Genomic DNA, 22,422 nt, shown 5'->3' with positions numbered 1-22,422 from the left:
GGATCGAATTTGAGCCCTGGTTTGGTACTGTATGAACATGTGAGGAGTGCATTTGCTAGGACATGCATGTTCATCCTGACCTGTGAAGAGTCAGGGTCTGTTTGGGAATGAGGGTTGTCTCCTAAGAGTTTTTTCTGGTGATGATCACGCTCAAGTATTTCATAGAAGCAAAGTGGGGGGGCTTTAGTCAAGTTTATAGATGGGGTCAGTGCTACCTTGGGGCAGTTTCTTCAAACTGCCAGCAAGCTTTGAGGTCTTTATAATTAGTCATGCTCCCTGGTTGTCTAGCAAATTTATTTCCCTTAGTTCACAAATCTTGAGCCTTTTCTAATTTTGAAGCTAGCCCCTAGTTGTGAGTGTTGAAAGCACCTGCAGGGGTGTTCCTGAACATTGCAGCACTGGTCCCTGAAGGAAAGGAGAGAAAGCAAATAGCGAGAACTTTTAATTGGATCATAGCTGCAACCACCTTATCCATTCAGCCCACAGAAACACCCCCTTTGTGTGCTCTCTTCCCTCTTGGTAGTGTGCCTTCAATTCAGTGGCATTTATCTCATTTCCTAAATCTGTTAGTAAAAGTCATGCCTTTATAGCAAACTGATTTGAGTTCAGTGGAGTTGCACCAGGGATGAGTTTGCCCTGATGGGTTGTCATTCTTTTATTCTTAGATATAATTCTTACTCAAGGATGACAAAGTACTGAGAGTGCTTATATGAAGCTGTATGTCTTAAATTGGGCAATAACAATCAGCCTTCTCGGGATAGGTTGACATACAAACAGGTGATATTGCAGTACAGATCTTCAGCTTTTTGCAGACGAGTGACATAGAAACAGTTTGCTGTATTAGTCTCAGGTCTCTGCAACGAGCGGTCTCAGACCTGTTATTTATGCTGAAAGCTTTGGTTGGAGCTGTGGCTGGCCTTCTCCCCTCCACTGTGCTTAGGTTTGTGTCCAGCTAGCGCTTATGGTCCCCCTGATTATGAGTGATTCTAACAACTCTAAAAAGTAAGCAAAAAGCACACGGCAGTTTATATGTAAAGTTGTTATTCGGGCAACCTCTGCTTTCATGCTGAACAGTTTAAAGGGTATAATCTTGCTTCACTGTCTTGAGAGGTTGTAGATGTACAAAGCACTGGTCGCAGTAGTATAACTTGTCTCAAGTATTTCCAAAGACTTTTTTGGTATTTTTCTAAGGTTATGTCTGTATTGCAGTTGGAGGTGTGGAAGACCTGCCCTAGCTTTCATCTAGCCAGCTGGTGTGGCAATGGCAGCGATGATGCGGTAGCGTGGGCTTGCACGCAGGCTGCTCAATCTCTCCAGGTCGCTCAGTCTGAGAGAGCCTGTGCAGACAGTTTCCCTGCTACCTAGTGCTTGAGCCACCTAGACTAGAACTGGCTTGGGTACCTCTGCCTGCGCTCTGGTTGAGCCTGCCATCGCAGTGGACACCTAGCTTGAGATAAGCTTGAGCTAGAGAGTTCACATCTGAACTTCTCCAGATGTGTGTGGAATATATGCTGATTCGGACACTTCTCGGCATTGCCTGTTCTGTTCCACTAACAAAGTCAGGCTGTAAGAGGATTCTTCTTTTCTTATCTGTAGATCTCAAGCCCCAGACCGTTTCCGCCACAGTTCCCTGTCTTCCTGCTTACATCCTCTACATGTGCATCAGACACGCAGACTACATCAACGATGACCAAAAAGTGCACTCCTTGCTCACCATGACCATCAATGGCATTAAGAAAGTATTAAAGGTACAAGTCGTATTTGTATTAATAGCAGCATGAAGTTAAACTGCTTAAATCGCCCAGCTCAGAACCAGGGTCCTCAGATGTACATGGAATGTAACCTGGAGATTGCAGACAGTTTTAATGTCCAAGACCAATTTCAAATCACAGTTGAGCTCTTCATCTCCACATAAGATGAGTTTTATCTTAAAGGTTATGTAGCATAGGTTGGTAGTAAGCAGGGAGGTTAAGTGATTTGCCAAAGACCACACTGTAAGTTATCACAAGCAGGCATTAAAGCTTGTTACATATCTGTTTGGTTCACAAGTTCTCTTATCTGTGCTTCAGCAACTTTCTGGTCAAGAGAGGCTTTTGTACACACTGTGAATGAAGACCTAGGGCAAGTCAGGTACAGGGTGGCAGTGATGGAGGTTAAATTTCACTTGTCACTATATATAACACAGTGTCTTGTGTAGAGGTGCACTTATGCACCAGTCCAATATCAGATCGGCACTGATATAAAGAAAATTGACTACACAGGAAACTGGCCTGTTGTGGCCAATAATTTGGCCCATAAATGTCTGCGCACTGCAGCACAGTGTGCAGACAGCAAGGAGCACAGCCCAACAGTGTGGAAAGCTGCATGAAGCTGGTAAGCCTGTTGTAGTGAAAAGGGAGGGGGAGGGAAAGGGCTTGGAGGCAGGGGGAACAGACAGCGCCCCCTGTGGTGAGCGAGGGAGTGGGCCTGGGGCCAGGGCAGGCCACAGGACAGAGCCACGGCTCATCCGGTGGTCCCTGGGGTGACTCCTGCCGCTGTGCATTGCTCATTTGGTGGCTTGTCCGGCAGCTCCCACCGCTTGTCCAGGAGGGCATGCGGGGGGATGAGCATGTGCCCCTGGATCTGTGCTGGGCGGGCTGCAGCTGCGGGCTGAGAACTGCACTGTGCTGTGCTCTGAGCAGGCAGTGGCAGTGCTGGGGGGGAGCGGGGGTTATGGCAAAATTTGGGGTGGCTGCAGCCCCCCCATAGTCCCATCCCAGTGCTGCTACCACCCACCCTGAGTGCAGAGCTGCAGCCTCCCTGGCCCGCCCAGCACAGATCTGGGGGCACGTGCTCCCGGCCCCGGACAAGCTGTGGCTGTCGTGAGCCAGCCTCCCCCAAGCTGGGCAGCACCTGCCCCAGCCCCGCTCCCTCCCTTACTACAGGGGGTGTTGATTTGCGCCTCTTCCCTCCCCACTCCCCTTTTACCACAACAGACTTGCCGGCTGCACACAGCTGTATCAGAAATCAGATCATTATCAGCTGAGATCCCTCCTTAAAAATTGGTTATCAGCCCCCAAAATATCTATCAATACACCCCCCCAGTCTTATGGCACTTAGGCCAGAGGCGGGATCCCATTTTTGTCAGTGGCATTCCAGTGAGGAGTCATTCATCCTAGTAGAGTCCTTCCTGATCCCTATAGGTGATCTTCTTATGCTTCAAAGTGTGTGATTTTGATTAGTTCATATAAATAAAATGGGTCAGGCCCTGGTCTGCTCTATGCTGCGGCAAGCCCAGGATAGCTCCAGTTGTCCACCTGACATGGCTGTGGTTTTATACTCTTTATCCAAAGAGCAGGATTTGGCACTCTGGTTGTCAGAGTAAGCGTCAGCCAGCTCTCGTACAGGAATGGAAAGAATGTGCCCTTTGGTACCTCTGAGCTTTGTGTGCACATAGGCCATAGAGCTTTGCGTGTGCAAAAAAGCCTCATCTGAATAGACCCACTGCACCTGCTGGAGAGGAAGCTCACGTTTAATTTTGCTGTCCACAGAAACACAACGATGACTTTCAGATGACGTCGTTTTGGCTGGCTAACACGTGTCGCCTCTTGCATTGCCTAAAGCAGTACAGCGGGGATACGGTAAGGAGCTCTAAGAGGAAGTGTGCCCACGTTTTTAAACGGTGCCGTTCCTTCCACAGCCTGCGTTGTCTCACAGCTTTGCTCAGGCTGTAGTGTAGGACTCTCAGTAATCATGCTGAAATGGTAAATAGCTTTGAGAGCTTGTTACATTCAGGGCTTGACTTTGATGCAACTCAGGATGGCCCCAGTGACAAATCCATGAAGACTGGCTGGAGTAAAACTGGCTTCAGAGCAGAATTTGGGCCCCTTAAAATGTAATGCAATGACCTTTTCCTCGAGTTCTGTTAATGTGGGAATGTCGCACTTGCAATTAAACTCCCAGCGGGTTTCTGATTGGAAAAGTTGCTTTCTTTGAGGCCAGTCCGAGAGTACTCACAACTATTCCAACAGGTTTTTCATGCAGTCAGCCTGTAGCATTCATTTGGGCTTTTCATTCATTTGACCTTTTTCAGAGAAGAAAAGTTTAAAGAAATTTCCTCTCCCCCTCCTCCACACCCCTGTTGGGGATTTTTTTTGCTGGGGGAGCTAATAACTTATGCTTACTGCCTTGATGTCATTTTGTAGGTCTCTCACATCTTCAGTTTATCAATCTACTTTGATCTCCTGTGACAGACTTGGATTATCACAGCTGACATAATATAATGCATGTTTACACAGTATCTAATCACAGGGGCATTGAGGAGATGTGTTTACAGCCATATGGTATGGTACTAGCATTTGGAACAGAGCCACAGTAGCTTCCTTTTAATTGACTCTTGATATGTGTTGTTAACTAGTGTGTAGTCAGGCTTCAGAGGATACAGGGAAGAAGATTTGTCTAAGATGAATGTTGCCTTAGAATCATAACACATTAGATCCTTTAGGTTTTAGTGTCTTTATAAAAAATCAGGTTTGTATTGCCAAGATTATTTTTTTTAATAGAGGAACTGTGGTTGCGGCTTGGTTAACAATGATTTTTACTTCTCAGTGCCCTCTGCTGTCTCTGTAGCAATATTACATTTAACTACAACCCCTGTAACTAAAACCGCATATCTTTTTTGGGGTAGTAATTTGTCTGCCAAAGATGCAGTTTCAGGTTGACCACAACTATTCACAAAGGGCACATACAGAAATGACATTTGATGCACAGTCAACCCCTTGAAAACGCTCTAAAGCTGAGCCCAAACAGAAGAGTACAGCTGCAGAGCCCTCCGATTTACATGACAAATTCACCCTGAGTGGAGTGACTTAATTTGTTTGCTTCAGCTGCTGTCTCTGGATGGGAGTGGGGAGAAGGCAGGGGAGGAAGGTCCCTTCTGGGGTTTTCTTGCCCCACTGGAGTGGGGGGGGCTGGTGGATTGGACTCCCTCACCTCCAATCTACCCACCCCCCACTCCAGCGGGGCTGAGAGGACCCCAGACCTCCTTCCCCTGCCTTCTATCCACTCCCATCCAGAGACGACAGTGGAGTTGGGAGAGGGGTAAGGGGAGGCTGAGCCAGGAAAAGACAAAGCCTGTCTCCCTGGGTTGGCTACAAATTGGAGCTGATCTTCCACCCTCTCGATCCAATAGCTAATGTCTTGGATCTGAGGGATCAGTCTAACTCATGGCAATTTCTGTGAGTTGCCATGAGTTAGACCCAGGAGGTTCACTTCTGTCTGCACCCAAAGTTGAGTAAACTTCAAGGAATAGTATTGACTGAGAACTTTAGAAAAGTGGAGACATTTTGCTTTGGCATTTCCAAGGTGTTCTGAATGTTTTTATTATTATTTTTCAAGAGACAAGGATTTTTTAGGGTGCTAGCTTTTAATGAACCAGCTATATAGTTGGGATCAGTTGGACAAGCTTTTTGAATGCAAGACATTCTTCCTCATCTGACCAGGAGGTAGGCACAGCATAATAAATAACAGCAGTGAGTGGGGATGAGACAGACTCCCAGGGGTAGCATGCATACAATTAGCAGAAGAAAAGAAACTGAAATCAAGGCCTTTCAAAAGGGAGGAGGTTCATTTTCACCTTTCATGTGTGGAAAGAATTCAGGAGTTTGGTTTTATGACGTGCTATGTTTCCCCCATCTCAGTGGTTAGTCCTTGGTTCTTAGTGTCCAACCAGCTTAGAAATTTGTGGTCCCAAGATCACCTTTTAAAGGTACAAGGTAGAGTAGTGAAGTCAGAGGGGGAGTGGTTGTTCTGTGGAAGTGTGCTCCTAATGGGGTGAGGGGTATCCTTTATATTTTTTATGAGCATTCAGTCAGGTACATAGTTGGTGTTTAGTTTCACCTGCATAGTTGCCATTGCATTGGTGCATTGGATCAAGTGTATCACGTTTTGGGAAAGATATGTAGGAACCATGAATTCTGATGGTTTTGTTATGGGGAGGTGTTGATAGTAGTGGCAGTGGAGTTGTTTGCTATTTTAATATTTGACTGATTTAGCTTATCAAATGTGTTGCTTCAAATTAGTGTTGATCATCCAAAAGAGGATTGTTTTCTGTTGTTTTTTTCCCAAGAAAACAAACATTTTTCTTTCAGATTAACCCCAAATTATCTTGCTTTTTGTTTCATTTAGAAAACTGGGGGAAATTATTACTCGCACAGCTCCTGTCTTATTGCCGTTGTACAAACATGAGTTGTACAAGCCATTGTACAAACATGAGTTATGCACCATGCTCACTTCAAACGGAGGTTATGCTTCTTTGTATCTACTAGCAAGGACCACATACAGAGTCCACTGATTTTAGTGGCAATATGTGGATACATTTGCAGTATTAGGGTCTTGAAAATACAGGGGGAAAATTCAAATGGTGAGGGAAATTCATAAGCTTCTTAGATGGTGTTATCAAACCATAGCTGCAAGCACTGGAAGACGCCTGCAGAAAGTCAGAGTTGTTAATCAGGTAGCAAATAAGTGAATCAAGAAGTCAAGATATCATTTTATTATCATGCAACTATTTCAATTGTTACAGAAGTTTTAACTCTGAGGTTAAAATATTGGCTTCTGGTGGCTTTGAAGTATGTGTTCACAGTATAATGAATAAATAGCTAGTGTTTAATGAAGAACTGACAAGGCATTTTCAATGGGATATGTGCTTTATCTTTTAATTAACACACATTTTTTACCTTTTAGTAAAATTAAAAGGAGGGTGATTAGTTAATGATACTTCTCTTTAAAGAGGGAAAATCCATTGTGAATAAGCTGTTAAATAAAGCTTAGATCATTTATAAGTCTTTCTTTACAGCTGTTACTTCAAAAACCACAGTGCATAGGAAGACAAACGTTTCTAGATTTTTTTTTTTTTACTATAATGTTACTGGCCTGTATTAAAGTGGAATGATCAACCTAGTACTGTTGTTTTCCTCCTTTTAGGGTTTTATGACACAAAACACTGCTAAGCAGAATGAGCATTGTCTGAAGAACTTCGATCTCACAGAGTATCGCCAGGTTTTAAGTGACCTCTCCATTCAGATCTATCAGCAGCTTATTAAGATAGCAGAAGGCATGCTGCAACCCATGATAGGTAAGTATGCAACACTTAAGTTTTTAGGGACATAAAGGCTGCTTACAGATATATATATATTTTTTTTTAAGTGCTTTACTGAAAGAGGCGGTGCATTCATTTGACCCAGCTTTGCAGCATCTGTATAGATTGGGTATTTCAGTGGGGCTTTTTGGCATGTTTTATCTAAAGCTGATTCACTCAGCTATTAGATAAGTACCAAAAAAGCCCCACTAAAACACCTGATTTATACGGACGTTGCGTGAGCTGGGTCCAACTAATGCAGTGCCTCTTCCAGGTATATGCTGGGCTCAGTGCAGGAGTGGGCTGACTTTAAGGTAAAGCATGTTTTACTTTTAAACATCTTTAAGCAGCCTTATGTCTTAACTAAGGTGGCATTAAAAAGGGATAGCTAAAAAAAAAAAAGTCCATAAATCTTTGGGCACATCTCTACCATTAATGGTTGCTTACTTGAAGTAAATGAAAATGATAGTATTTTGAGTGATACTGTTTTTAAACTTTAACCCCACTATTTTAAGCAGCAATGTAGCCATGAAGGCTGCATCCAAACTGCAGGACCAAACATCCCATGAGAAATGAAGTCTATTTTGATTTACAATCAATATTATAAAAAAGAATATACCTCCAGAACTGCTTTGTCCACCTCCCTCTATGGAACTATTTATATTAACAATTCTGTAGCTGTGAAGCTGTCATCACTTCCTGGAGACACCAGCGGTCTAACGGACTACATTGTTAGCAAATGTTTCCCCTTTCAAAAAGGTTTTCCAACAGCTCCTATCCATTCCCTTTCTGACATCGCATCTTGTGTTCTGTTGTGCTTCTTGTTGAGAACAGTATTCCTCCATGAGTTATGTTGCCAAGTTATAAGAACCCCTTTCCTCATCTCTCTGTTGTCTTGAGCCACTTAATCTTTTTAAGTGCAGGATATAAGGTTGGGTATTGGGAATATAGTGAAAATTTATTACATCTCATTGGAGAGATGTTTGTCATTTCTACTGTATGTTAACTGAGTTCTTCTGCTTTTAATATTAATATCTGGGACCTTATCTTCACAGTGCTTTATAGCCATTAACTACTTAATCTTTTCAACACATCACTGAGGTAGGGAGAGTCCGTTTAATTGTCCCCACTTACAGATGGAGAAAGGTTAAGTGACTCTCCAAGGAGTTTGTTAGAGCAGGTAGTAGAAACTAGCAGTCCCTGCCTCGGAGTCCTCTCTCCAGTCGGTTCAGTTGGTTATTGTATTGTATTGTGTTCACAAGTAGCTCACTAAAAGATGGCAGGCTACAGGCATTAGTAATGCAAGAAATCATTACTTGTGCTGCCAGGGGAAATGCAGGCTTCATCTCCATCTTTTCTGATTTCTGTCCTAGTGTCTGCAATGTTGGAAAATGAAAGCATCCAGGGCCTCTCTGGTGTGAAGCCAATGGGCTACAGGAAGCGATCCTCCAGCATGCCAGATGGTGACAACACTTACAGCTTAGATGCAGTCGTTCGCCAACTGAACACCTTTCACAGTATCATGTGTGAGCAGGGCCTGGACCCGGAGATCATCCAGCAAGCCTTCAAGCAGCTGTTCTACATGATTAATGCTGTCACGCTGAACAACCTCCTGCTGAGGAAGGATGTCTGCTCATGGAGCACTGGCATGCAGCTCAGGTAGGATGTTAGCTCAGGCCCTGGTAAGGAGACAACTGCTTGTGAATTGTGTGAATCTGGAGTGCTGCAGAATAGGGAAAGGAATCTTATGGGATCTGCAAAGCTGTATGAAATGGAACAAGGAAACCATAAGAGACCAACAGTACAAGAAGCAGCACACAATTGCTGATATATGTAACTGCAGAGTAATGTATCATATATTGTGTAATGGATGGTTCACTCCACCCATCTCATTTCAGGGTTTGTCACAGTGCCTGATTTCTTAAATTGCGATATTGGACATATCTAACATGGTGAATGTTAAGGTATCGAAGGCTCCATCCTGCTGTTACAGCTGTGGAGACGGACTCTGCATCGCCTCTCTGGCCTCAGACAGGCTCTCCGAAGGCCTGAGGGTCTGCCCTGCAGATCCAGTTATGAAGTCGGAGTGCCAAGTAGCTGTCTTACCTAGAGCTCCTTTTGCAGTGATCAGAAATTCCAGAGTGTAATTAGCACAAACTTGCAAAACAGCCACAATTGTTTACCAGCCTTTTGCCTTTTAAACGAAGATTTAAAACAAGTGTCTCATTGACCTTGTTTCTCAAAATCACAGATTCAACATGGTCCATAAATACCTCCTTGTTGTGCCCTGCTACTGCTACAGTATGGTTAGTCTGAAGTTGGGCAGAAGGCAGGGCTGGGTGGCACCTTGGGGACTAATTGTTTGAGGCATGAGCTTTTGCACGTAACAGCCTACTTCATTCTACTTTGTCAAATTCTTGTGAAGTTCTGGACAACCTAACCCAAATGCATCACAAATATGCATCAAAATCTCTGCTCCTTCCAGCACTGCCACATTTTATTTACTGTAAATGAGCCCTGAGAAAGAGACTGTTGAACTGATGTCGTGTGTGTGTGGGTTCAGGTTTAACATCAGCCAGCTGGAGGAATGGTTGCATGGAAAGAACCTGCAACAAAGTGGAGCAGCACAGACCATGGAGCCCCTGATCCAGGCAGCACAACTCCTGCAGCTGAAAAAGAAAACTTCAGAAGATGCCGAGGCCATCTGCTCCTTGTGCACATCCCTTACCACGCAGCAGGTAAGCAACAGGGAGGGCATCTGCTCTGGAGTAGGTGTGAGTGGTTCTTTCCTATCCACTGCAGCAGCAAGGATGCCATTTTGAAGTGCTGTAGGGTACGGCAATTCTCACGTGCTCCAAGGTCTGAACAACACACTCCTTTCTCTGATATCCTGGTCCGGTCCTCAGGATATGAGAGTGCTGTTTAAGTGACTAGATGCTGAGCCTCGCCCGGCATTTAGAGTCTGCCTTCTATATGTGGCCATTGCAGGATCTGCCCACTCTCTAGTGGATTCTTTGCCAATTTCTTGCACTTCTCCTGTCTTTTCCCGCTTTGGTAGCAGCTGTAGGGTCCAGGTGTAATTCCCTTGGATGCAGATGACACTTCCTTTGAGTGTCCCATCTGCCTTGAATTTATGTGGCCGAGGCAGTTCTGACGGGAACATGCTCTGGCAGGCTAGTCCTAGTACTTAGTAGCAATGCTTCTTTTATATGCAGTTGTTGTGTGTGGATTTTGCAATATAGAAGTAAGGCCATTTCTTTTACCTTTAACCTCAATACATAGAAGCGGACACAGCACATACTAGACAGGTAAGAAGAGAAATGCTGTGTAAAGGGTTACTGATAAGATATGAAAATAGCTGAATCTGGTCAACAGAGGAGCCTCATCAACAGAAAAACCTTGAAAGCAGTACAAAAATTGTTTTCTTTCAAGCAGACTACTTGGCAAGAAATATAAAACATGCAGTCACAAGAGTTAAACTTCAGTGTTCACCTGCACAATGTCACTTGATTGGATAGAATAGTAATTTAGTTAGTAGATGATTGGGTATTCTTACAAGCACGAGCTAATCACGAACTAATGCTGACGTACTAACAAAGTATAAAATAGTATTATAACTGGTAGGCGGGGTGCCTCCTCAGAGGCACCTCGCTGCAGCAAATAAAGATTCTGTATCTGACTTTGGATACTTGCTCTGCGTGATCATTGCCCCAGCCTAGAGCGAACTGCACGTGGCTTTAAGAGCTAATTCGTAACACAATGAACACCCCGCTGAAAACATTCCACCCTGCTCAACTGGTGGAAATGACTCCTACAGCAGCATTTTCTAAATATCTATAGCAGCAGGTGGCCCTGCCATCTGCCCTGCCATGCGCCCCAGCTGCAGCATGACCACAGCTTCTTGCTGCCTTACACAGGAGGAGCTGATCAGCTCTGAAGGCTGGGTCCAGTGGCTCTGCAAGCTGTATGTTTCTGACTCCTGATCTATAGTAGTACTGCCTCAGAGCCTGTGAGCTGTCCTCCAGTTTCACCTTAAGCAGGGAAGTTAAGACATTTGTCAGTTTGTGCTACAGCCTCTAGAATAAAAACTTTCTTTTGAACCAAATTTTGTGAGCCCCTTACAAAGCAGCTAAGTGGGAAGGGAAGGGATAAGAAATCTATGCCCTGGGGCACTGATTGCTGAAGGGAAGAGTGGGAAAGAGCAGTATTCTGTCAGCCTTCATTGAGAGAAGCTGAGGTGCTACAGGATTGTGAATTGTCTTGCGCGTGTAGCTGAGCCTGCTCAGACCTTGTAAATGCCATTCAGCATTGCTTTATAGTGCTGTTGGTGGGACTGTAGACAGGTCCTGCCCTGAGACGCATACAGTATAAATCAGTAGTCCTCAAACTTCATGTGCTATAGACCAAAATTCACTGACCCTCAAAGCTTTGATCTCACAGCAAGTGGTTTTTGAGGTGACAAGCACTTAAGCTTTTCTGTTCAAATGCACCTGTTAATGAGATTAATGAGATCTGACCAGGTTTCCATTTAAATCAGTGACACAACTCCTGTGGACTTCACTGGAACAGAAGTAAACCCCTAATCTTGCTTGTTCAATTGTACGCCACTTGATTTGACAGAGAGGCATCTGTCTTGGATCATTTAGGAATAGTACATCCTGCCTCTGTGCAGGAAGACATCCCTTCTGAGTGTCTGTTCTTGCAGTCATGTGGGACTGGGAGCAGGGGTGGGTGCAGGGTGCTGCTCTTCTACCTCATTCATCCTATTGGTTTCTCCTTCCTTCCCATTGAACCACCATCTCTGCAGCCTCTTGAATCCACATGCATCCTTTTGGAGCAGCTGTGTTGAGTGAGGATCATAGGGCCTCAAGGATGAGAAGCTCTAGAACTGTTAGGGCCAAGAAAGGACTGGTAACGTTGCTGCAGATGCATGACAAAGGGAGCAGGTCTGCCTGTCCTGAGTCTCTCTGGATTCCATACTGCTTTCCCAACGAGGGGCTATTTTCAGTCTGCAGTGCTGTGCTCGGGCAGGAGTCCTTTGTGGAAAGCCACTTCTTGGCTGGGACTTGTCAACTGACAAACTGACTTAAGTGATGAGCTTGACAGATACCATAAATTATAGAAAATTAGGGTAGGATGGGACCTCAGAGGTCCTGTAACCCAACCCCCTGTTCAAAGCAGGACCACCTCCAACTAGATCATCCCAGCCAAATAGAATAAGTGATGAATATGTGACGAAATGGTTTGCTGGGAAGGGCATGCAAAAGCTTCAGAAATACTATTGTGCCATGACTTAAGCCAGGCTCCCCCATAGGTATGGCAAAGTGCAAAGGTGCATATTGGGTGTAATGTGTGCTTTGTTCTGCACTTCTCTCTCTCTCTCTCTCTCGGGCAAGTTTTTCAACTTAAGTAATCTTTCAGTTGTTAATTTTTCCTGAGTTTCTGAGCATTCATATGGTAGGAGGTGGGTTGGCCCATATCTCTGATTATATGAAGCAACAGAGTGTGGTCTCTCAGTTTATAGTCCTTAGCTGTCTCCTACGCGGGACTGACACAATTCTAGGATGATGACCGCATCAAGAACACAGTTGGTAGCATTACTTCCATGGAGAAGACCAGTTTCTCATGACTGTTACCCTGTTTTGTTTTCAACAGATTGTAAAAATACTAAATCTCTACACTCCTGTGAATGAGTTTGAAGAGCGTGTGACTGTAGCCTTCATAAGAAACATTCAGGTAAGTAAGTAAGTAACATTCCATGACATGGAACCAGGTATCACATTAATGACCATCTCAGTTTCTCTGTGTTGCTAACCCATTTTTACAAAGGTTTACTGCTTGTAATTCATTTCTCTAATTGGAAGGCTGCCTTCACTCCTTTACCAAAACCCTCAGACCTACTGTGACGACTACTATTTAAGGATGGTTTTATTGTTAATCGCAACCTTTTTCATCCTGAAGAATCACCCACAGCTCATAGCCACTAAATGGGCTTATTAAGACTATTGAAATGCAGTCATCTTGGGGAAGGCCTGTGTCAGTCTTTCACCACTGTATAGCAAAAGAACAGATTTTCAGGTGGAGGGAAGTATGCTCTAGCCAACAAGTAACGAGACGAAACTGAGAGGGAGGCAGGGGATTATGTCTCACTGCACAGGAAGGAGAAAGACCTAAGGCTCAGCACCTCCACCCCTTGTTTATGGGATCATTCCTGACCATGCAGTGGTAGGTGATGTATAAATGCAAAATGTAGCTTTAAAATGATTTTGCATGCCTTGAATATCAATTAAATTTAAGAAATAAATCATGCGCAAGAATCTAGAACTATTGGCCTGTGGTTCTTAGAATTACTCATTGGTTTCTTGTTGCTATTTAATTTTTGCATTTTACCATAATTGGTTTGTGTTAATTTTACATTAACATACAAAAGCATAACCTTGTTTTATGAGAAAAATAACTCAAGGTTGAGTGGGTCTGAATGAATAGCGCAGATTGAGACAAGATAGGGGGCTTTTTAGAAAAGCGCTTAAAGACAACAAAAAAAACATTGTAGTAATTAGTGCTAAGTGACATTTCCAATCTGGACGTTTTTTTTAGTCTCAGTATTCTGGGCAAAACCCCCCCCCAGAGGCACTTGCACCAACTAGCTTCTCTTGCTCCCTCCTGCGGCTTCCCATGATGGAAATTCCATTTCCTGATTAGACACTAGATGAATCATATTACTGAAAATTTTAAATGTGGATGTTTCCCTAATAATTCATTTCTGATGAATTAAATGTGCTACTGTATAGAATAGAAAAAGAGCACTAGGAAACTTAAGTAAAATATATTACAAGATGTTCCCATGTTGCCATTCTTTAATGTTTTTTCTGTTTACATGTCTTAGGATATGAAAAAATGCAGCAAGTTTCCATTAAAAAATTGAAAGCATTTTCATGCTGTTTTCATATATAGTAAAGATTAAAAAGTATATGAATATAGTACCCTACATTGCAAAAGAGCCCAACTTGATAAAGTGTGGTCAAAATATAGTGTAAATCCTGCTTCCTTCTATCTCAGTATTTTATATAACCCTTAAATGAATACTTAAACACCTAGGATTCTGATCTTCCTTTGCTTCAAGGGAGATGGCTGCAAAATGGAGGGAAGGGGTTGAAAATGAAGGGGTTTATCAGAAAAGAAATGCTTGCTTCACCAGTGATATTCTGTAGAGCTCTGACTGATGAGAGTGAGGTGATACATCTGGCTTGCCTGCCCCCATAGAGCACACAAGCACACCAAAAACCTGGAGCAGGATCTGTAGGGCTGTGCATTTAGTATCCAAACCTTCCTGATCCAACTCAGGAATGTTCCTCTGTGCCTAAGAGGGCCTGTAACACAGCTGGGTCAACCAAAATACAGAGGATGTCTGTCCAGGTCGCAACACTATTCTTTTTTTTAATGCTTCAGATACTTCTAGGGTAGTCTTTATTCTCAGCTTCCTAACTGTAAGAGCACACACTAGTTTCAGTCTTCTCTAAACCCTGTGTGCAGCATCATTCAGAAAAAAAAACCTATGTAAAATACACTCTCCTCAGTCAGATGCAATCAGCATTCATGGAGAACGTAAGAACTGTCAGCCCAAGGATCCGTCTCGGCCAGCATCCTTGTCTCAGACAGTGGCAAGTGGTGGATGCCTTAAAGGAAGTGTGTAATAAACAGAGCTTGTGTAGTGATCCAGATCCTCCCAGTTACTACCGTCTCCAGTTGGGGGAGGTTCTGAACCTGAAATTGCATCCCTGCCTGCTTGTCCTTACAAAACAGACATTTTCTCCACAAAATTGCCTAAGCCCTTCTACTACTGAAGCCCATTTTACAACAACCTGTGAAAGTGAGATCCACAAGTTACTAATGAGCAGTGTGAAACTTATTTCTATACAATAACTTATTTCTATACAATTTTACTATTGTGTGTGTTGAGACTATTTTGTAGTTCATTAGTAATTTATGCTGAAAGTTGTGTGTGTATTGGTTCAAAATAGGTTTCCTGCATTAGGGGTGTCAAACATATGGCCTGTGAGTAGGATCTGCCTAACTGGGCTACTGGCAGGCCACAGAAAGCTAGGCGATGTGGTCTTCTGCAGAACCTGAGGCCTTTGGCCCCCAGTAGGCATACCAGTCAGGCGTAGGAGGGCGAGCCAGCTGATACCCCAGCCACACCCAGCTGCTTCACCTGTCACCACTGTTGTGGCCCTACCCTGTCTGCCAGCTCTGCCACCACTCCATGCCAGAGCCACAGTGTGCCCTGTGCTGGAGTTACAGCTGCCACCATAGCATGAGGCATACAGTGGTGGTGGCAGCTCCAGCAGTGGGGACACAGCGGAAGCTGGAGCAGTACTGTATGCCCTGTACTAGAGCTAGAGCTACTGCCACCAGTGCATGCCCTGGGACTGCTCTGTGCCCCAGACTGGATGCACCCAGATGTAGTCCAGATGTAGCCTGAGGCATGACTTTGCCACTCCTGCCCTTCAGAATGAATCTGGAACCTTAGCTTTCATAGGGGTGTTCTCTTCAGATCTTTTATTCTGTTAAGTGTTGCAAATGCTAATAGAAATATAACACTTGACATTATGCTCTTTTTCCTCCACGTTCCGTAGGCGCATTTGCAAGAGCGAAACGACCCTCCACAGTTGCTGCTAGACTTCAAATACATGTTCCCAGTTTTGTTTCCATTCAGCCCATCCTCCATCACCATGGACTCTATTCACATCCCTGCTTCTCTCAACTTGGAATTTCTCAATAAAGTCTGAAGAAAATATATTTAAACCTATCTCCCTTCCTTAGAGAATTTAAGCAAAAAAAAAAAAAAAATTAATTTAAGGATTTCTTTAAATATGGACCAAACAAGATGGTGAAAACTGATATGGGGTGATCAATCAGTGCTAAAATGTACAGTAAAATAAGAAACTGATCTTGTATGTGATTTTTTTTTTTTTTTTTTTTTTTTTGGTAATTTCCAGTTTTGGATAAGAATACTTGAAAACACTTTTTACTGCTTGATTTCATGCTGAAATAGTACAAAGTCCATAAGAGTTGCCAACAACCACACACAGCAGACACTGGTGAGTGGAAGATGTTCATACACAGCTATGGAGAAATCCCAGCTAAAAATTTAAGATAAAATTCTACACACTTATTCTGGCTTCAAACAACTTATGTCCTTGATGAGCAGGTGGTTTGAGCATATTAACCTATTTCTATACAGAGATGTAATTTTGCATCTCATTACTTCTGCTGCTAATTGTGGTACCAGGATGGTCTGCTGAGAAACTAAAAAATAAGTATTTGTCACAAGGGTTGAAGTGATGGACTTGAGATGATTTTTGCTTCCATCCAGGAGGATTTTATCTCACTTTCTGGGGGAGTTACTGTTGTTGTCCACAAAATGAGTGTTACTTCTGTGCGTGCTGTAGGGAGGTGGCTAGGACTGCCCATTAGGATTTTTTCCCATCCCCACATTCGTGATGGGCAACAGCATTTCTTCCTGGTGCAATAATTCCAGAGGCCTGGTAGCTTTTTTCCCATGTTTCTCATCCTAAGCTGCACTTCTGGCTTTACCCCAGAATATTAAGAGGTATACGCTACCATATGCTGCAGGGTAGGTAAGGACGGCTGTGGACTTTTAGTGCTTTACACAACAATGGAAGGCAGCAGCTGTCCCCTTGATCTTGGAGTCAGTAACAACATCCTTGTCATAAACCTGTCCCTCTACTACTAACTCATGCAAAACCAACCCCATTATTGGTGAAATCTCTGGTTCTGTTCACACTGGGTAAAATTCTAGCTGTTCTGAAGTCAATTGGAAAAAATGCCAATTGACTTCAATAGGATTAGTATTTCACCCATTTAATTCAAAGTAAATCTTCTACTAACCACTACTGCAAATTCAGAGCCTAAAAAACTAGGAAGAGACTAGTAATAAAACATTTATTTGACTGTTTTCTAAAGCTAAAAAGAGGCAAAAGACAGATCTGGTTTAACACAAAACACAGCTAGTATTTTAATGGCCCATTTATTAACACACAAATGACCAGTGATCTTAAATTTTTATTAAAAAAATTGGTACAAATCTTTTAAAACATAAGATCCTCAGTTAAGTATTTATAACCAACAGGACTTTAACAATACAAAAGACTGCCTCTCCCTGTTGTTCATTAGAAGTCTGCTATTTCTATAGCATTCACTGATCACTTTCAGAGTACAAATCTGTTTTAGTTTTTAATTCCCAGTGTCACTGGAAATGCCATCCTGGCCAGGAGAACACATCAAAGGTAAACAGTGTTGTATAGTAGCAACGATTGTGTTACTTGACAGTGGCAGATGTTTGTAAATTATGATCTGGCAGCATGAAAGCAGTAAGCTTTTTTTTCCCCCACTTCTAACTTTTCCAGCTTGCAAACTGAAGCTAGGCCACTTGCCACTTTCAAAGCGGTCTTAGAACTATAAGCGTTTGAGCCTTTTCTCCCTAGTACTCCCAAATAGGTAGCTTGCTTGCTTTGCAACACAGTTCCTTTAGCACCTCAGCAATTCCATGATGACTAAGTGCTTTCACAAAGCCTCTTTGAATTTTTCAAACTATTTTTAGTTGGTGTAAGTCCTATTCAACTAACAAAGTTGTTGTTAAGTATCCAGCCAACCCAGGGCATTAGAAAAAAATGTAGCGTCTCTTAATGCATAGCACCCAGAAAGATACCAGTCAGCTTTTAGAGAAGAAATGAGTTTTAATTTGAACATTATGTATATAATTATGTATATACACACGCTATAATAGTCCTGTATGTACTATATATGTATATTGCTATCAAAAGCACATTTTAAACAAGAAATGAGTGCTGTGAAAAGTTGTATTGGACTATGTCTACAGTAAAGTCCTGCTCTCAAACAAAACTATGGTTTCGTGTAGCTTTGACCAGTGAAGGATACAGTTAAACCAGTTAACAGGGGAAGGAGTAACTTTTTCCTATACCCACTATCCATAATAGAGCACAGATTTTTTTTTGCCTGTACAGTACCATTGCTACCTCCAAATTACGCTCCGTGACTCTTTGCATCTACTGTATATATTCAGTAGTGCCTTCATCTCCTTCCCATATACAGTAGGGTCACACTACCAGATTGCTGCCTGTAGCTCAGCAAACCCACTTTCTCACTGTCCAACCCCTGTCTACAGTAGCCTTTTTATTTATTGTAGCTACCTCTTCAAGTGTTAAAACTTTCATCGTGTTTTAGTTTGCAAACAGATCCTATCCTCTTTTCTAGAAATGAACTCATTTCCTCACTGAAATGAAATAATCCAGAAGCAGAACTTAGTGAGATGGTGACACAGACGCTATTCTCACAATTCATTTTAGGCCAGCAGTTTCCTCTCAGGCTCTTCAGGTCTCTACCTCTCTCTACTGCTGTAAATTTGCAGAACTCCCAAGGGATTCATAGAACTTAATGCTCATCAATTAAACTAAAGGAAAGCTGCAGAATCCTCTTTTACAATCATCTTGATACTCGTTCTGGGTATGAAATGTAGTTAGGGGCACAAGTCTTTAAATGGAAGTTGCAAGGAACATAATTTAAATATATTATAACCAGAAAATCTTACAAGCTATTGGTTTAAAAATAGGAACTGGGATTTGATGTTTTGATTTGTAATAAACTATCCAAGAAGTTGCATTTGGAAGAGGATTCTGTAGTAAATATCTTAAAATATACATGATCTTTTCTGTTAGCAGTTTTTTAAATATCTTGTGGCTTTTTCTATAAAAAAGCTAATATTGCTGTGTTCAGAATGCCTTCTTTCTTCTTTGAAAATTGGACATTTCTTTCAATGTAAAATGCTGTTCAAAAGGAGAGCATGGCTTTGAGAACTTTGCTTTTCGGATTTGTCTTTAATGGTTAAGTTGAGCACTTTCCCACTGTGTGCCTTTTAGCTGTTACTAAGGTAACTGTGACTTCTTAATCACCGTTTCTCTGAAATGTGTTAAACTGTGGGAAGATTTTTAATCGTAAGAATTATCTGTACATTTATAAATATGCTTATAAAATATTACACTGGAAAGGCTTGCGAAAGTGTTTGGAGCTCACAGAAGAAACATTACTGGACACATTGATTTCTGCATGCCTCACATTTCTAAGGATGATGTTCCTAACCTCCAAGGAAATGTTTACTATTTAATATGAAAATAACACTGAAATATCTGACTGTACACATGGCTTCATGCGTGCATTCTGTGCTGTGTAGTCTGTGTTTGAGACATTCCTAAGACATCCAGGACAAAGTCCAAAATATTTATTTTAGTCTGAAAGTTGCTTCAGTTCCTTTTCCTTTTGTTTGCATTTTTTGTAATTGCTCTTCTTAGCTACTGGTCATGATTATACCAGATGCTTTAGGCAAAGAACATCAGCTTGCAGAACTAAACTGTGCAGCTCCTGCTCATGCAGGACTCTTCTGTTTACTGAATTACTCCCCTAAATCCGATGGGACTACTTGCCTGTATATGAGTAAGGACAACAGAATTGTGACCCCCCCCCCCACACACACACACACACACACCCACCTTACCTGAGTAGTCCCTGGACTGAATGTCTCCTTGTAAGACCTGTGCAATAGAGTGGAGAATTGAACCCAGTGTAGTTGAGCTCTTCTCTATGCATTTCCAAGATCCAGCCTTCATTTTGTACAGTCCAAGAAAGATCTGCAAACACTAGGTCATGTTTTCTTCCCTGTTCAGTATAAACCCATTACCTGACTATATAAACTTATTTGTTCTTGTCAGACTGACATAATTGCACAGTGTTTAGAACTGAGATGAGTTTGACTGCACTTAAATGTGCCAATCTAATTAAATTGCATGAAGCACCATAAACCTTCACTTCTACTCTTACTGAATTGCATATAATAACCATAACTAAACATTTTCTTTCTGAAATGATAAGAGTGAATGTTAGTGAAACACCTGAGAGAATATACTCCCCTCAAGTTTACAGAATTTCTTTAAAAGTACAAGTGCCAGTAAATACAAACTTTCAAACTCCACTGAAATTAAAAAAAGGAAAAACTATCCAAAAACATATGCTCTGATACTAATCTAAGGCCTATTTTTTGTGTGTGAAGTCTCATTACCTTAAGCAGAAGGTACAGCTGCTCTGAAGGAAGTTGAATGCTACTTGAGGGTGAATCCTGATTAGTGTAGATGAAATACTACTGCAGATAAAATAATATTTTTCCATTTTGAACAATCTGTAAACTACACCTTTGTTTATAGGAAAATGCTTGTAATGGTTACTGTAATATTCAGCTGTGGATAAAAATTTATGAAATAAATAATTTTGAATAAATTAAGTCGCAACTTTTTGGACAACCCTGAGAATGTACCAGTAGTTATTTGCTTTTCAACAGTAGCTTCCAGTTGAGGACTTGAGAACACTTTAAACAGTAACAAATGATCCAGCTGAAAGCTTTTACCTATGACTGTACCATCAAAGGTAAGATACAAAGCATTATTTAAGTCACTGGAAGTGACTTCAATGTGACTGAAGTATTGTACAATAATTAAAAACTCAAGAGTGCATGCTTTGGACTGCAGAGCCTTCCAGATAAGCTGTTACCATGAGGATGGTATTTCTCCCTTGGCTCAGCGGAGATATAGTAACCCACTGGGAGAGGGAGATGAAATACAGAGCACCAGGGGATAAACCTTTCTCCTGCAGGGACAAAGTACATGTTGCTGCTTTGAAAAGAGCTGAAAATATGCTGATACATATGTCTCTGATATAGCTTTCCCATACAGAATCATGGAGAAGTAGGCCTTGAAGGGACCCCAGGAGGTCATCTACTCCAGTGGTAATCAAACTTTTTCATACCAGGACCCATTTGTAAACATTTGGCCACTCCCAACCCACTGCCTCCACCCCCAGACTCCCAGTGTGTGGGGCAGGGAGAAGTGTGTGAGGGAAAGGGATGCCCAGGCAGCCTCTTGCACACTGCAACTCTGACAGTCTGCAAGGGAAAAGCCATAATTTCCCACACTTTTCTCTTTTAAGGGAGAATCCAATTTTAGTTTGTTCAAGACCCTTTCATATATTCTTGTAACTCACCTTTGGGTCACAACCCATGGAGTGAGAAACAATGATCTCGTCCAATCACCCTGCTCAAGCCAGGATCATCTCTGACTAGGCTGTTACCTAAAAAGGCTTGTGTCTCTGAATTTGTCTTTAACGTGCCAGGCACCCTGTCCTGCCTTCTGCCTGAATTCAGACTAATAGGGCTCTCTCTCTTTCTCTCTAGCATCATACACAAATGTTAGTCTAACCTGCTCTTAAAAACTTGCAAGTTCAAAGATTCCTCAATCCATCTGGGTACCTGTTCCAATGTTTAACCACTGTCAGAGTAAGAAAGTTCTCCTAATATCCAAACTAAGTTTCCTGCGGTGCAATTTAAAATTGTTACTCTGTGCCCTGTACCTTGCAACCACAGAGAATAGTCTATCACTCTCCTCCTGTATAACTGCCCTTTGTACATTTGAAAACTGTCAATACTTCCTTCCCCTTCCTTCCTTCCTCTTCCCCCACCTTCTTTTTTTCAGACTAAATACCACCAATGGTAATGTGCAATTTGAGGCTATTAAAACAGGATCCACATTGGGAGCATCAAATAGATCTGAAAATAACATTTGCAGCCCTACCTAGAGCACATGGCCATGCACAACTATATGTTTAAAACCAAAGTCCTTTCTTTTTCTCTTATGAACATTTGTGGCTAGTATAGAAAGCTGTTTCAAGATTGCCTGGCAAATGAATCTCGACAATACCTATTAAACAGCAAGAAATATTAAATCCTGTTATCCTGCATTTAAAATTTCACATTCCACCTTGGAAAAGGAAGCATTAGTACAGCAAACTAGCACCAGTAAAAAAAAAAAAAAACAAAAAAACCCCCAACCCCACTAGCTGGGCTGCAGAGGCCCCAGAGGGAGGGCAGCAGGGCAGGGAGCCCCCAGCCCACAGTAAGCAGCCTGTCCCCTTGCTAGCCCCTAGACAAGCTGCCCACGGCTCTGCCGCCATGCATGGCCCCACCCTGGCTGGGCAGCAGTCCCAGCCCTGCCCAACTCTCCCTCACTATGGGGGCCTCAATCCCACCCCCAGACTTACCTGTGAGAGCTGCTCTCCACTGCTGCCTGGTGGGCACATGCCTGTGTATGTGCACACATGCACATAGTGCCCCTGCCTGACCACCCTCCTCTTGCTCCCCCCAGCCCCTTGCAGGCTGGAGCTCT

General features: G+C 42.6%; 1 protein-coding gene across 2 annotated transcripts in view; it reads left to right on the top strand.

Moving 5' to 3' along the window:
- The window catches only part of MYO5B (myosin VB), a 403,624-nt gene extending 387,714 nt beyond the window's left edge, over nucleotides 1-15,910 (top strand). For both annotated transcript variants that reach the window (XM_090037780.1, XM_090037781.1), the window contains 7 exons: nucleotides 1,597-1,748; nucleotides 3,531-3,620; nucleotides 6,964-7,114; nucleotides 8,491-8,776; nucleotides 9,681-9,855; nucleotides 12,773-12,853; nucleotides 15,754-15,910. In XM_090037780.1, coding sequence (XP_089893906.1) covers nucleotides 1,597-1,748; nucleotides 3,531-3,620; nucleotides 6,964-7,114; nucleotides 8,491-8,776; nucleotides 9,681-9,855; nucleotides 12,773-12,853; nucleotides 15,754-15,906 — 1,088 coding nt within the window. In that variant the 3' untranslated portion in view covers nucleotides 15,907-15,910. The remainder of the gene's footprint in view (nucleotides 1-1,596; nucleotides 1,749-3,530; nucleotides 3,621-6,963; nucleotides 7,115-8,490; nucleotides 8,777-9,680; nucleotides 9,856-12,772; nucleotides 12,854-15,753) is intronic.
- Nucleotides 15,911-22,422: the final 6,512 nt, after the last annotated feature.

Source organism: Crocodylus siamensis, chromosome 3 (genome assembly GCF_052110815.1).
Source record: "Crocodylus siamensis isolate JL-2025a chromosome 3, ASM5211081v1, whole genome shotgun sequence".
Taxonomy (NCBI): Eukaryota; Metazoa; Chordata; order Crocodylia; family Crocodylidae; genus Crocodylus; species Crocodylus siamensis.
This window is presented reverse-complemented; position numbering and strand designations above follow the sequence as displayed.